We start from the raw sequence: 14,646 nt of genomic DNA, 5'->3' as shown, positions 1-14,646 counted from the left end.
AGGAGTTGACCATGACAACAGGGTTCAATTAAGGCGAAGAATGTTTTCAGAAAGAAGATAAGTCAAAAACAGAAGCCAAAAAATAAAATAAACAAGTAAATAACAGGGTGAGAATGTGGTAAAATCTGTAAACGTGGTAAAAATCAGGTGAGGGCTTTTCTGGATTGGTTTTGAAAACTTGACGGAAAACTTGGGTTTAAAGAAGTGGGTGGGCGCTGCTCAATCAGTGCTTTTGAAAACACTATTGGTTGGGTTTAGGGAAGGAGAAGGGTGGTTCAGTCAATCGGTCAGTCATTCAGTCAGTCGACAGCAACCTCTGGTGGATTTATGTGAGAAAAACAAGTGCTAATGGCACTAGCAAAGAAATTAGAGATCTGAAAAAGTGTTCACAGTTGCCTCTAATGAATTCGGGAAAACAAAAGCTGTAAAATAATAATAATAAATTTAGCTCCTGGGAGGTATTTGACGCTCTCCAGAAATGTACACAGTGGTATGTTTTCAGAATGAGCCTGGGTTGAACTTATTCCTTTAGTTTTTCCAAAGTTTTTTTCAAACACGTTCTCCTTGTATGGATCATATAGATATCTACAGTTGTACCTGTTATATTCAACTCAAATCAAATGTGGCGCTGCACAAACTGTTTGCTCAAGTCTTGAAAAATTTTATGTGCCAGCTGAAATCATGGTGCGTGCATTAAAGTGAACCTCTGCCGATGACATCACATTCGCAGCATGCACTCGTATAAAGCGTATAAATCAGCCTTAAGAAGGCAACTAAAGATAGATTGGTCGTCTTGTTATACTATGGTAATCAGTGGTATCTTCAAGACAGACTTATTTTATTTCAGAGAGAGAGAGAGAGAGGAAACTGATTTGAGTTTAAAATCTGATGTTTACAGAAACTGAATACAACCACATATTTACTTTTTTGTTGTTGCTGTTCTCTCTCTGAATTTTACACAGTAACATTCTGGGTTAGTTTGTAGGAATCCCATTATGTGGAAGTTTAAAGGCTAAAGTTTCATTTACTCTTGTTGTTCTTTATAATCGTTTGAACATTTATGTCTTTTTCTTTGTTTTCTATCAATGTCAGAGGTATTCGTGATATCTTGAAGAGAAAAGCTTTATTTTACATTTACATTTAGTCATTTTGCAGACGCTTTTATCCAAAGCGACTTACAAATGAGGACAAGGAAGCAATTTACACAACTATAAGAGCAACAATGAATAAGTGCTGTAGGCAAGTTTTAGGTCTGTAAAGTCTAAGAAGGAAAGCATTAGTAATGTAAGAATTATTATTATTATTTTTTTTTAGTACAGTTAGTGGTAGAGCTAGAGAGGCAATTGCAGATTTGGAAGTGAAGTGGAGACTAAATAGTTGAGTTTTTAGTCGTTTCTTGAAGACAGAAAGTAACTCTGCTGTTCTGATGCAGTTAGGGAGTTCATTCCACCAACTGGGCAGATTGAAAGCGAGAGTTCGGGAAAGTGATTTCTTCTCTCTTTGGGATGGAACCACGAGGTGACGTTCATTCACTGAACGCAAGTTTCTGGAGGACACATAAATCTGCAGACCTGAGAGCAGATAAGAAGGAGCAAAGCCAGAGGTCGCTTTGTAGGCAAACATCAGAGCTTTAGTAGAGAGTTGCAGTAATCCAGTCTGGAGAGAACAAGAGCTTGAACAAGGAGTTGAGCTGCATGTTCAGATAAGAAGGGTCGGACCTTTCTGATGTTATAGAGTGCGAATCTGCAATATTAAGCAGTTCTAGAAATGTGATCAGAGAAGTTTACTTGGTCATCAATCGTTACTCCAAGGCTTTTCACCATTTTGGATGCAGTAATGGTTGCCCCATCCATCTGGATTGAAAAGTTATGGTTCAGAGTCGGTTGGCAGAAACTTCAAGCATTTCCGGTTAAGCTGAAGATGATGATCTTTCATCCTGTGTGAAATGTCCCACAGGCAGGCTCAGGGTCAGGCCCAGAATCATCAGGGTGAAAAGAGAGGTATAGCTGGGCATCATCAGCATAGCAGTGGTAATTTGCATACCAGTGGTAGTTTTTATATTTTAAAGAAAATTTATATTGTAAAGAAAAATGTGTAGATTTTTGTTTGATTCAGGAAACGCACGCATGTTCTTCAGATGCAGTATTTTGGAAAATCCAGTGGGGAAAACAGATCTGGTTGTCATTTGGTAGTAACCGCTCAGCAGGGGTTGCGGTCTTACAAGATAAATTTACAGGGCAAATATTAAAATTTGAAAAGAATGATTGTGGTACAAGGATATTACTTGTTTTAGACAAGGATAATGTACAATTTATATTAGTCAACTGTTATGCAACTAATAACAAAGTGAATAATAATGTACTTTTACAAATATTGAATCTAGGATTCAACACTTAATTTTCATATATCCTTCAACCAAAGTAATTTGGGGAGGAGATTTCAATACAGTGTTTAATGAAACCATTGATAGATGGCCTCCTAAAACTAAACCCGGTCCTTCCACTGAATTAGATAATGTATGCTTAAGATTAGGTCTTACTGATGTGTGGCGACATAAGGCAAGGAGGAATTTACTTGGTGTAATAAGGACTTGCCTCTTCATTTTGTATTGAATATTGGTTAGTGTCTAATGATTCAATTAATAATTAAATATCTGTGTCGATAGAACCTTGCATAATGACGGACCATAAAGGAATTTACATTAAAATAAATTTGGTACAAGATAAATTTGTTAAAAAACATAATTACTGGAAATTAAATAACAAATAGCTTAAAATGAAAGTTTACAGAAAAAAAATTAAGCGTATTATTGAAAAATATTGTACGGTTGCAAATTTAGAGAATTCAAATGAAAAAAATTTGGGAATTAATAAAGTTTGATATTAGAACGGTATTTATTAATCAAGGAAAAGTGGAATCAAAAATAAAAAGGAAAGAAAAATCGATTATTGAGGATATTTTAAATTTATGTGAAACGAAAAAGGAAGCTTTGACAGATTGTGAGTCACAAAGATTAGATTTATTACAAATCGAATTAGATAACATTTATGAGGATAAAGCTAGAGGAGCTTTTATTAGAACTAGACTTAAATGGTTAGAAAAAGGGGGAAAAAAATACAAAATATTTTTTTAGCCTTGAAAAAAGAAACAGTGATTTTGCCTCAGTCTCAAAATTAATGATTAATAACAAATTAGTGGAAAATCCGTTAACTATTTCAAAATTTGTTGCTCAGTTTTTAAGTAATTTGTATTGTTCTACATCAACTTCCTTAAACATTGATACTTTTTTAAACAATTTGGTGAGGGATACCAAAAAAATAGGCCAGAATTTTTAGAATATTGGTGATAAAGAAATAGATATTGAAGAGTTAAAAGAATGTATTAGTTTATTAAAAAACAATAAATCTCCAGGCAACGACGGATTAACTGGTGAATTTTATAAGACTTTTTCCAAAGAACTTTCACCCTTTTTACTATTAGTATTTTTAGAAACTATACAAAATGGCAAATTGCCTCTTTCTTTAAGACAAGGAGTTATAACATTGATTCCCAAACCTAACAAAGACAAATTATTTATTGAAAATTGGAGGTCTATTAGTTTGCTTAATAATAACAGTAAGTTGTTGTTTGATATGATTTTTGCCAGATGACTAAAGCAGGGATTAGGTGAAATAATTGATTTGGAACAGACTGGGTTTATGCAAGGCCCTCATATAAGAAATAACATCAGGCTGATTTTAGATATGATTGATTACAATCACTTTATCGAGGATGATAGTTTTATTTTATTTATTGATTTTTATAAGGCTTTTGATACAGTGATTCATAATTTTATTTTCAAAGTTATTAAATTATTTAGTATTGGAGATTTGTTTTTGAAAGCAGTTAGAACATTGTATACTGGGTGTAATAGTTCTGTCAAACTTGCGCATGGTACCTCCCAAAGATTTTAATTTCATTGTGGTATTAGACAAGGTTGCCCTCTCTCTCCTTTTTTATTTTTATTAGTTACTGAAGTTTAGCACTGCATATTAAAAGAAGTCAATATAATGGAATCACTGCTTTAGGAGTACAATTTAAACTTAGTCAATTTGCAGATGATACAGCAGATTTAAAATACAAAAATTATTATATATATATTGAGGAATTCACTAATGTTTCAGGCCTTAGATAAATCTGTATTATTTTCCTTTATAGAATGCTCCTCTATACAAATAGAAAATATTCCTGTTAAACATAAATTAACCTATTTGGGTGTAATAATTTGTAAAAATTAAAAACTAAGAAGTCAATAAAATTTTGAGCCAATTATTGAGAAAACTAGAAAAAAAATGTAATATGTGGTTAATGAGGGACATCTCAATATTTGGGAGAGTATTGTTATTAAAGGCAGAAGGAATATCTAGATCTGTATATACATCATTATCGTTAGATGTGCCTCCCAATGTTATTAAAGAACTGGATAAGATTTTCTATATCTTTATTTGAAGAAATAAACCACTTTATTTTAAAAAAGAGGTTATTTGTAATCCTAAAGAGCAAGGCGGTTTGGAGGTTTTAGATTATAATACTCTTAATGAAACTTTTAAAATTAAATGGTTGATTGAATTTATGAAGAACAGAGAGACAATTATTACAATGTATTTCCCAGTTATATATTCAATACTCTGGGTGGCATAGACCTTTCGTTAAAATGTAAATTAAAATGTTAAATTGGCCAGTTTTCAAAGGTAAGCCCTCCTATCATGGAAATTGATATATATACACAATTTATCACACCACAATTATTCTATATGGAATAACAAGGATATTTTATTTAAAAACAAATCTTTATTTTGTCTGAATTGGTTCAATAATGGTATTATGTTAGTGAGGCAGTTAATTAACCCTCTGGAATATTTGTTATCTTATACTGAATTTCTTAAAAATTTTAATTACCAGTTAAACCGAGAGAATTCGCTATTGTTTTGGATGCAATTCTCAAGGGTGTGGTCTTGCTTTTAAAAAATAATATTTCAGAAAAGATCTACATAGGGAATCCTTGTGAAAACATTTTCATTGAAAGTATTGATGTATTAAAACAACAATGTAACAATAAGGTTATAAAGAATGCTCTCCGTTCGTTGGCTCTACCTACAGCAAGACATTTTTGGCTTTCATTATTTGCTAATATTTCTTGGAGTAAAGCTTGGAAGTTAACAGATAAGTTTTGCTTAAATAACAAGATCAAAGAAGTGTTGTACAAAATACTCCATAGAATTTATCTTGCTAAACATGTTTTGGAAAGATTTAAACTCAATATTTCAGGGCAATATATTTTTTATTTATTTGTTTTGTTAGGAAAAGGCCATATTCATAAGAAAAAGTGGGCTCAATGTAAACCAAACTTTGCCCATTTTGTGAATGACTTTAAAGTATATGTAAATCTTTTAGAACAATCACAAAACAAAAAAGCACTGAAAACATGTAATGCTCTGAAAACTTTTAATTTCATGTAAATGTAATTTTATATATATATATATATATATATATATATATATATATATATATATATATATATATATATATATATATATATATATATATATGTATGTATGTATATATATATATATATATATATGTATATATATATATATATAAAATATAAAAAACATTTGTTTGTTTTTCTTTTTCAGAAATATGTGAAATGTAATACCTCTCGTTCTTGTGACATTGAGTTAATAAAAAAAAGTATAAATCAGCCTTAATAATGTCTTGTATACAATAGAAATCATGTTACTTTTAAAGCACATTAATGTTTAAAACCTTTTAATCTATTTTTTACAGTCCGACTCTAGTCCATTGTACAGACTAAAAACTGGAAATCGAGTGGCTACAATCATGATATATGTAAGTTAATGCTTTCTTAATCAAGCACTTTAATGTCTTTAAAGTGTAGTGTAGTGTAATTTCTGAAGCATTACAGTACCAACAGCCAGAATTAATTTGAAGAAATGTGTGCTTTAATGTATTTTTTTCTCTTTAGCTGAGCCCTGTGCAAGCTGGAGGATCCACAGCCTTTATCTACGCCAACTTCAGTGTTCCTGTTGTGCAGGTATAGAGTTACATACATCATCCTCACTGCCAGACTTCAGCTCTACAAACACAGGCTGAGTGATAGCAGTCTGTTTTCTATTGAGCTCAGACATTTCACTGGATATCCCGTTACAACAAAAGCTTTGGTTTTGGGAGTTTGCGTTGTTTTAAATGAACTTTTGGTGAAAACCCGACAGATAGCTTTTGAGAACTCTGCACTTTTACCTCTAGGCGCTCAGGGATTTACCAACCACTAACAGGATTTCATTCAAACACAGCCTCTCAAAAAAAGGGAAAAATAAGCATTAACCCGAAATTCATACCATCCCTTTTAGTCATTAAAATTTACAGCAACCTTCTTAGTATTTCTTAGTCTCTATGTTATAAACATTTATTTTATATAAAAAAAAGTGTATAGGGTCACTAGTGACCCAAGGTATGTAATAGTGTTGCTAAGTAGTGTAAGTTTGATTTCAATTAGGATGAATACTCTCCTGCAAAGATTACCTGATTGAGGAGTAAATGGTAGTTTTATTTGGTGGTTTAAAGATTTCCTTTTAAATCGTCCGCAAAGAGTAGTTTTTAACGATATGGTGTCTAAAACAGTGTTTGTAAATGCAGGAGTTCCACAAGGAAACATTTTATCATTCTTACTTTTTTCTCTTTACACAAATGAACTTAAGATCTAGGATTTAGGTTTTAAATTATTTAAATATGCAGATAATATCGCTCTTGTTGGCCAGTCAACTCAAACAGCAGAGTGCATGTTTGAAGTTGTAGTCCATGAAATGTCATTTGTAGTCCATTAGTGATAGTGCATGTTTTCCAGCGTTCTAAGCAGTGAAGATCGCTGGTGATCATGACACCCATATCATAATTGGCTTCATCACTCTGTCTCCTCTCCACCAATCAGCTGGTGTGTGGTATCTGGCGCAATATGGGTACTGTCGTGTTATCCAGGTTGATGTTGCACACTGGTGGTGGATAAGGAGATTTCCCCCACATGTGTAAAACACTTTGAGTATCCGTATAATCCCTATATAAATATAAGGAATTATAATTATTAATTATAATTTTATATAAGTATAATTTCTCAAGCTAGCACATTCTGGTCACATGGAATTTATTTAGGGCAGGCATTTTTGCCCTGAATTCGTTCATTCATCATGATGTTAGCAAACACCCATCCGTCAATAATCCAATTGGTTCCCAAATAAAGTAATTATTCATCATCTTACTTTTTTTTTTATTTCCTGGATTTCTAATTTCTGGATCATTTAAAGTGGATGTACGTCACAAAAGTGGAAATAAAGGACAATCTTAACTTTTGTTCATTCTGCAACTTCAATTTCATGCTGTAAACTCTAAGCCAAGCGTTTTTCAATCTCTAAATCTAACAATTGATATTTTTTGCACTGTAAAATAAACCACTACAAAATAAAGTGTCTATGTTGTGGGATATACTATGAAAAATGCATTAAAAGTAGTGTGTTTGTAACTATCTTATAGCAATTTTTTACTTTTTGATGTAGTCGCTAATTCGTATGAATTCTTGCGATTTGCTCATCCTCCAATGACGTTAAGGTTTAGGGGCGAAGCTGGGGCTGGGGGGCATGCATCCTTTTTAAAATCGTACATTTTCATACCACTGAACTCATACAAATTAGCCACTTAACTGCTAAAACCCAAAATAGTTTCCTCAGATTAGGCTGGATGTAAAATACATTTCAACTTTTTTCCAGAATGCTGCTCTCTTCTGGTGGAACCTGCATAAAAATGGCCAAGGAAATGTTGATACTCTTCATGCTGGCTGTCCTGTTATTGTTGGCAATAAATGGGGTATGTTTAAAAACAAAAACTTTCATAAAGTAACCTGCACGGCAGTTACAAACATAGTTCACCCAAAGATTATCATTCTGTCATCATCTACTCATTCTCCACTTGTTCAAATCCTGTTTAAGTTTTTTTCTTATGTTCAACACAATAGAACATATACTGAAGAATGGTGGAAACCATTGTTGTATATTTTGTATTTTGATTTGTACAATGGATGTCAATGGCTCCTGTTTTTCAACATTCTTCAGAAAATCTTGTTTTGTTTGCATCCAAAGAAAGAAACCCATAAAAGTTTAGAATTATTTTAGTGTGAGTAAATTTTCTTTTTTGGTGAACTATAATGTTATGGTGTACATTTGATCATTGATATATTGTATATGATTATGATATATAGTTTGGCAGGATAAGTTCTGATTTAGACATTTAATTATTATCAATTACATACCTATTTTTATTAGAATAATTACACCAGTGGAACATTGCCCCTGTGATTTTTATTTCGAGTTAGTGAGTGGTGTTAAAATGTGGTGTGTCCAGGGCCAGATTATAGTACCAGTCAGCCTCAGTGTTTGATTTGATTGGGCAGCCCCTATGTGCTGTGAGTAGATTGTTAGCTTTAAGATAGTTACCAGATAATCTTTGCCAAGATCAAAACCAACCAACCTCCTGGGCAAGATTTGTAATTGCCTGAAAGGAAATCAGGGATAATTTGACTTCTACTCCTGTTATGTGAGCCTGGCTCTGGAAGAGAAACATGGAAAATTAAACAAAATGAAGCCACAGAGTATTAGGATATAATTGAGCTTTAATAATATAGGAAAAATAATAGTTCTGCATTTTATTTACCTGTTTGATTTAAACAATGATCAAAGATGTCCTTCTGTGAGCTTTACCGCAAATTAAGGCTGATTTATACTTGTGCGTAAATTGAATGCTTATGCTCCAGCGCAGCCTTGCGGTGGTTGCATAGCCCTTGCCGTGGCCATCGCTGACGCACACCTCTCATAAAATGTAACTACACGTCACAATGATGCCTAGCACAAGGTTTGTGACTAGTCGGTTCAGGAGCGATGATGAGTGTGGGAGGGACTGAGAGCTGCGAACCCGTTGGAGCGAGTGTTTACAAGTGTAAAGGAAGGAAACTCCAAATGGAAAGTTTTGTTTTTACCTTATGATTTAAGTTGTACTTTCATCGGTTCCCACCTCAAAATGAGCAATTTAGAGCTACTTCTACATTAAGGTAGCGTTCAGTAAAAAACAAAACACCAATCAAGAAACTCGACACAGAAGAACATAAAAAACAGCTAGTGTTAAACGTAACAAATAGCATACAAACAAACACCGCAACAAACAGCATACAGAAGTATAAATGAACGACTACGCACTAGGCAAGTTCTGTGGGTCACACCAATCGCTTGACACAGAAGTATAAACCACTATAAATCATGACAAAAGGCATTTTTGCAAGTAACAATAATATCAAAGACTACATAGACTACAGTTTCAACTTTAACTTTATTTAGTGTCTAATGTGTCTTTTAGAGCATAAAAATCATCAGCAATGTTACAATGCTCAAAGTTTAATGCAAAGGGAGATAATGCCTATGACAGATCTCTCTTTGGAAGGCCTACAGCACATGGCTAATAGGTACTGCAATGGGCTTATGACATCAAAAACCCTGAAACTGATATAAATCACACCCCCGGTTGTAGATATGTCTACACTAATTGTGATAAATTTTAAAAATGTGTTTTCCCGACCAGAGATCACGTGACGTTTTGGCTGCAGATTGCTAGAGCTTCTGACACGCTTCCTCGTTTGATAAATGTTCAACAGGTTTAATTTTTGTAAACTGAACATTCTATAGGGGCGAAGCAGTGGCGCAGTAGGTAGTGCTGTCGCCTCACAGCAAGAAGGTTGCTGGGCCGCTGTATCGATCCTCGACTCAGTTGGCGTTTCTGTGTGGAGTTTGCATGTTCTCCTTGCGTATGCTTGGGTTTCCTCCGGGTGCTCCGGTTTCCCCCACAGTCCAAAGACATGCGGTTCAGGTGAATTGGTTAGGCTAAATTGTCCGTAGTGTATGAGTGTGTGGATGTTTCCTAGAGATGGGTTGCGGCTGGAAGGGCATCCGCTGTGTAAAACTTGTTGGATAAGTTGGTGGTTCATTCCGCTGTGGCGACCCCAGATTAATAAAGGGACTAAGCTGACAAGAAAATCAATGAATGAACATTCAAAATGTAAATAATAATGTGAGGATTGTAGGTCTTGCACTGAATCGCGAGGGAGATGACGCGATTTGTTTTCTCAGAGAAAAACTTCCAACTTGGATCCCCTCACTGGCAAATAAAAAGGTCGAGATTGAGCGAGCTCACCGCATCTACGGGCAGCAGAGAACCACAGAGATGGGCCGCACTATGATCTTTAAAGTTCTGAGATACCAACACCACCAGGCTATCTTAAATGGGTCCAGAGAAATTAGCAAGAACGGGCCGATCCTCGATGGCAAAAACCAGCTGAAATTTTCTGCTAATTACAGTGGCTACACTTCACAAAAAAGGAGAAGCTTTGCGGATACACGGAAGGAGCTGCGAGCAGCAGGAATACAGTCTTTTCTGATTTACCCAGCCATACGTGTTATGCATAATGGCAAGAAATTGTCCTTCTCCTCACCAGAAGAAGCAGAGGAATTTCGACCATAGATCGCAGATGCATCACGAGCAAGACGGCAGCTGACTTTTGCGGATGTCCAGGCCTGGATTAAGAACTCAGGGGCCCCTGGGCACATTGTCTTGTTAGGCCCCCTACCCCGCTGCATCAGTATAGTTGATTTAAAAAATAAGAATAATATAATAATTTTTAAAAAAAATTAATCTATAATTTGTTGGCCACATGTGTGTATATATATATATATATATATATATATATTTATTTATTTATTTATTTATACATTTATATATATATATATATATATATATATATATATATATATATATATATATATATATATATATATATATATATTTATTTATTTATTTATATATTTATATATATATATGTATATATATATATATATATATATATATATATATATATATATATATATATATATATATATATATATTCTACAAAGATTTAACTTATTTTTCAAAGCATTGAAAAAAATACAAATAAAACTAGTGAAAATTTATGTTTTTTAGTATACTTGTTCAAGTTCAAGTTCACTGAAACAACACTATATATAATATAGTATTAATATATATTTATTTTAAATTTTTCTAAGGGTATTTTTAATGGATAACTTTTACAAACGAATTAAGCATATTATTGGCATGGCATATAACACACAATGCTTCTCCAATCCAGTTCTATGAATCTGTCTTTCATAATACACACAATAATTATTTACTGTCTCTCTCCTCCACTCCCTGTATTTTCTCTACTCTCCTTGTGATGAAGAGTATAGGCAAACAGCATAGATCAACTTAATTATAAACCTAAAAGTATCCGAAATCACACACACTATACCTCTTCTCCTCTTCTGTATTTATCTTTCTCCATCTCACTCTCCTTTTTCTGTCTGTCTCTCTGACATGCTGTTAGCCTCCTCTGCCTGGTTAATGCTAGCTTACTCATCTAACTTTACCATAATGTCTTCTTCTATACCCTCATTCTCTTGATCATTGGTCTGTTTAAAGAAGGTGTGTATGGAACATGCCTCAGTAAAGATGCCTCCTCTCCTCTTTCTTTAGCGTTTCTCTCCATCTATTACAGGGATTCCCAAACTTTTTTATTCTGGGACCCACCTAGGCAAGTAATTCAATCTCAAGACAGACCATGATATTTTAATATGGAAAAATGGGTAAAAAAATGTATCCATTCAAAGTAGTCAAAATATTTGGTGTGGATCTTTTTGGATTTTGCGATTTGATATGCACAAAATGAGGCTCGAAAGTGCTTTTTGTGGGATGCTGATTTTTTTTAAAGGGGTGGGGCTACTCTGTCCCACCTTCTTATGTTTTAGTAAAACATCAGATAAACAAATGCACATTTTAAAACACTTAACAGGACCTTTAGTGAACGATTTCAAAAACATGGTATTGTTTCCTTCTCAGTGTGGACAGAATACTATGGAAAAAAAATGTGTTTTTAAATGAAAATGTATTACAGTGGGAATGGCATTAGAGCACTAGCCAATTATAACACATTAGGGCAGCTGACCAATCAGAGCCCATCGCCTTTTTTTTGCACCCCATTATTAAAATTCTCTTGAAAAAGAACTGTGGAGCACCCCTTTAAGCTCAATTCACGACTCTCTTTTTCCAGTTGCCAATAAGTGGGTTCATGAGTATGAACAAGAGTTCAGACGTCGATGTAGCCTTAATCCCGAGGAGTGAAAGAAGCAAGAGCCCTCAATGGTTAACATTCATCAATGACGAACATTTGCAAGTGAGGGAACAAAAAGCTGAAAACCACAGACATTATCAACAACCACATGCCTTCAAGTGAACTGCGACGGCAGCATTGTGAAGAGAGGATGATTCTCATGGATGTCTGATGGGCGCAGTTTGTGTTAAGAGAGTGGGTTGGAATGCAGCCTACAGCCTTAAGGTCAGACTGACCTCTTGTTCCTGCTTATGAAGATGAACACCAGATTGTTTGATGAAAATCAAATTTAAATATGTTTACAAGAGTAATGAATAAAAATTAGCAATCTTGTTGTGTTCTGACAGCAAACAATGTTTTTCTTTTTTTATTACTTCACAATAGGGATAAATATCAATCAACATTTAGATGTTTGTTAGCTTTGATATACTGCATGTGTTTAAATCTCAGTGGTAATTTTGGAGGAACCCGTGTGCCTCAAAATTGTGGACTCTGCAGATGCTGCACTTTTTTTATTCCAAGAACTGACCACAAATTAGGAAACCAGGGAGCTCAAAGAAGCAGGCTGGCTCATTTCACAAAAAAAAAAAAAAAAAAAACACCACACGACTGCTACATCTTTGACTCCAAACGGATCTGCCTCTTGAAATCATGTGCGACTTCATAGTGTTGGTCCTGAAATAGCACAGAAGAGAAGTCTTTGCAACCACATTGGACTTGGAAACTTCAAAGTCATTCAACCTTTAAGTTGGAGTTCCATCAAGATCATGGCTTTTTCATTTTTGTTAACCCTATAATGCTTTTGAGGCTTCTTATTTTCAGTCTATTCATTTCACTCCACAACTCTTTTCAGAAATGGTTATATGCTTTGTATAGAATTGGCAATGTTAGGAAAATAACCATCAAGAGGAACTGTTTGACTTGCTTAATTCCCTGAAATCCCTTGATCTAATAAAGATCAGGTCAGAAAGAAGTTTTTATTTTCTCCCCGAGGTCTTCGTATTGCTGACTGATTTGTTCTTTTAAGGTACAGTTCACCCAAAAATCATTTACTTATCCCAAACTTGTTCCAAACCTGTTTGTCTGTTCTTTAACTGGTAATCTTTGAATTCCATAGTAGAAAAACCAAATCTATGGTTTTCAATATTCTTTAGTATACAGTTAAAGTCAGAATTATTAGCCCCCCCTAAATTATTAGCCCCCTATTTATTTGTTTTCCCCAATTTCTATTTAATGGAGAAAAGGTTTTGTTTAACACATTTCTAAACAAAATAGTTTTAATAACTTATTTCTAATAACTGATTTATTTTATCTTTGCCATGATGACAGACACTTCTTCACCTCAAGACAATTCTATACAGCTTAAAGTAACATTTAAAGGCTTAACTTAGTTAATTACATTAACTAGGCAGATTAGGGTAATTAGCCACGTTATTGTATAATGATGGTTTGTTCTGTAGAAAAAAAATTGCTTGAAAGGGCTAATAATTTTGACCTTAAAATGGCTTTTAAAAATTAAAAAACTGCTTTTATTCTTGCTGAAATTAAACAAATAAGACTTTCTCCAGAGGAAAAAAAAATATTACACATACTGTGAAAATTTTCTTGCTCTGTTATACATAATTTGTGAAATATTTAAAAAAGGAAAATCAAAGAAAAAAAATCAAAGGGGGGAAAATCTGATTTCAAGTGTATATACTATTGTGTTTAACAAAACAAACAAAAACTTACTTGTTTGGAACAAGTTGAAGATGAGTAAATGAAGATAATTTTCATTGGGTCTACCATTTGTTTTACAATTTTGAAAGATTGGATGAATTTTTATTAATTTCTTTTGCTCCTTAAAGGTATAGTTCAACCAAAAATGAAGATCCGGTCATAATTTTTAAGCCTTTATCAGTTTCTTTATTATGTTAATAAAAGGAGAAATTTTGAAGAAAAAAAAGTCTCATAAACCTTCTATTGTGTGCGTTTTTCCTTTTATAGATGTCAATAGTTACTGGTTTTGAGCTTTATTATTATTTTTATTCAGAAGAAACTTAAAGCGTTGGAATCCATTGAGATTGTGAGTAACTTTTATTTTAATGCATCTGTAAAGTTTCAGGTCAAAATATCCATCAAATAATTTATTATACCCTCCCGAATGTGTCCATATTCGTGTCTGAGTACAGCATAGCTGTTTTTGTAACCTGTGGCTTTAATTGCAAATGAGCTGCTTCTCCCTGCCCACCTTTCACATGTGCATGTCTGCTTCTCCTGCGTTACATCAGATAAACAGTAGTCAGTGACAGAGAAAAAGCTGAAATACAACTCAGTCACAAATGCCAGGTAAGTTAATTTGATTTAACTGT

General features: G+C 33.7%; 1 protein-coding gene across 33 annotated transcripts in view; it reads left to right on the top strand.

Moving 5' to 3' along the window:
• p4ha3 (prolyl 4-hydroxylase, alpha polypeptide III) overlaps positions 1–14,250 on the top strand; it is an 86,817-nt gene extending 72,567 nt beyond the window's left edge. For 16 of the 33 annotated variants that reach the window (XM_087283790.1, XM_087283786.1, XM_087283784.1 and 13 more), the window contains 3 exons: positions 5,827–5,889; positions 6,026–6,094; positions 7,818–10,742. In XM_087283790.1, the coding sequence (XP_087139916.1) occupies positions 5,827–5,889; positions 6,026–6,094; positions 7,818–8,219 (534 nt within the window). In that variant the 3' untranslated portion in view covers positions 8,220–10,742. Of the gene's footprint in view, positions 1–5,826; positions 5,890–6,025; positions 6,095–7,817; positions 10,743–12,235 lie in introns of those variants that run through there. The other 17 variants (XM_087283799.1, XM_087283793.1, XM_087283791.1 and 14 more) reach the window with 2 other exon arrangements.
• The last annotated feature ends 396 nt before the right edge of the window (positions 14,251–14,646 follow it).

The sequence above is a fragment of the Danio rerio genome, chromosome 15, assembly GCF_052040795.2.
Source record: "Danio rerio strain M-AB ecotype USA chromosome 15, GRCz13ab, whole genome shotgun sequence".
NCBI classification, from domain to species: Eukaryota; Metazoa; Chordata; class Actinopteri; order Cypriniformes; family Danionidae; genus Danio; species Danio rerio.
Note: the sequence above shows the minus strand (reverse complement) of the source record. Positions and strands in the feature narration are given on the sequence as shown.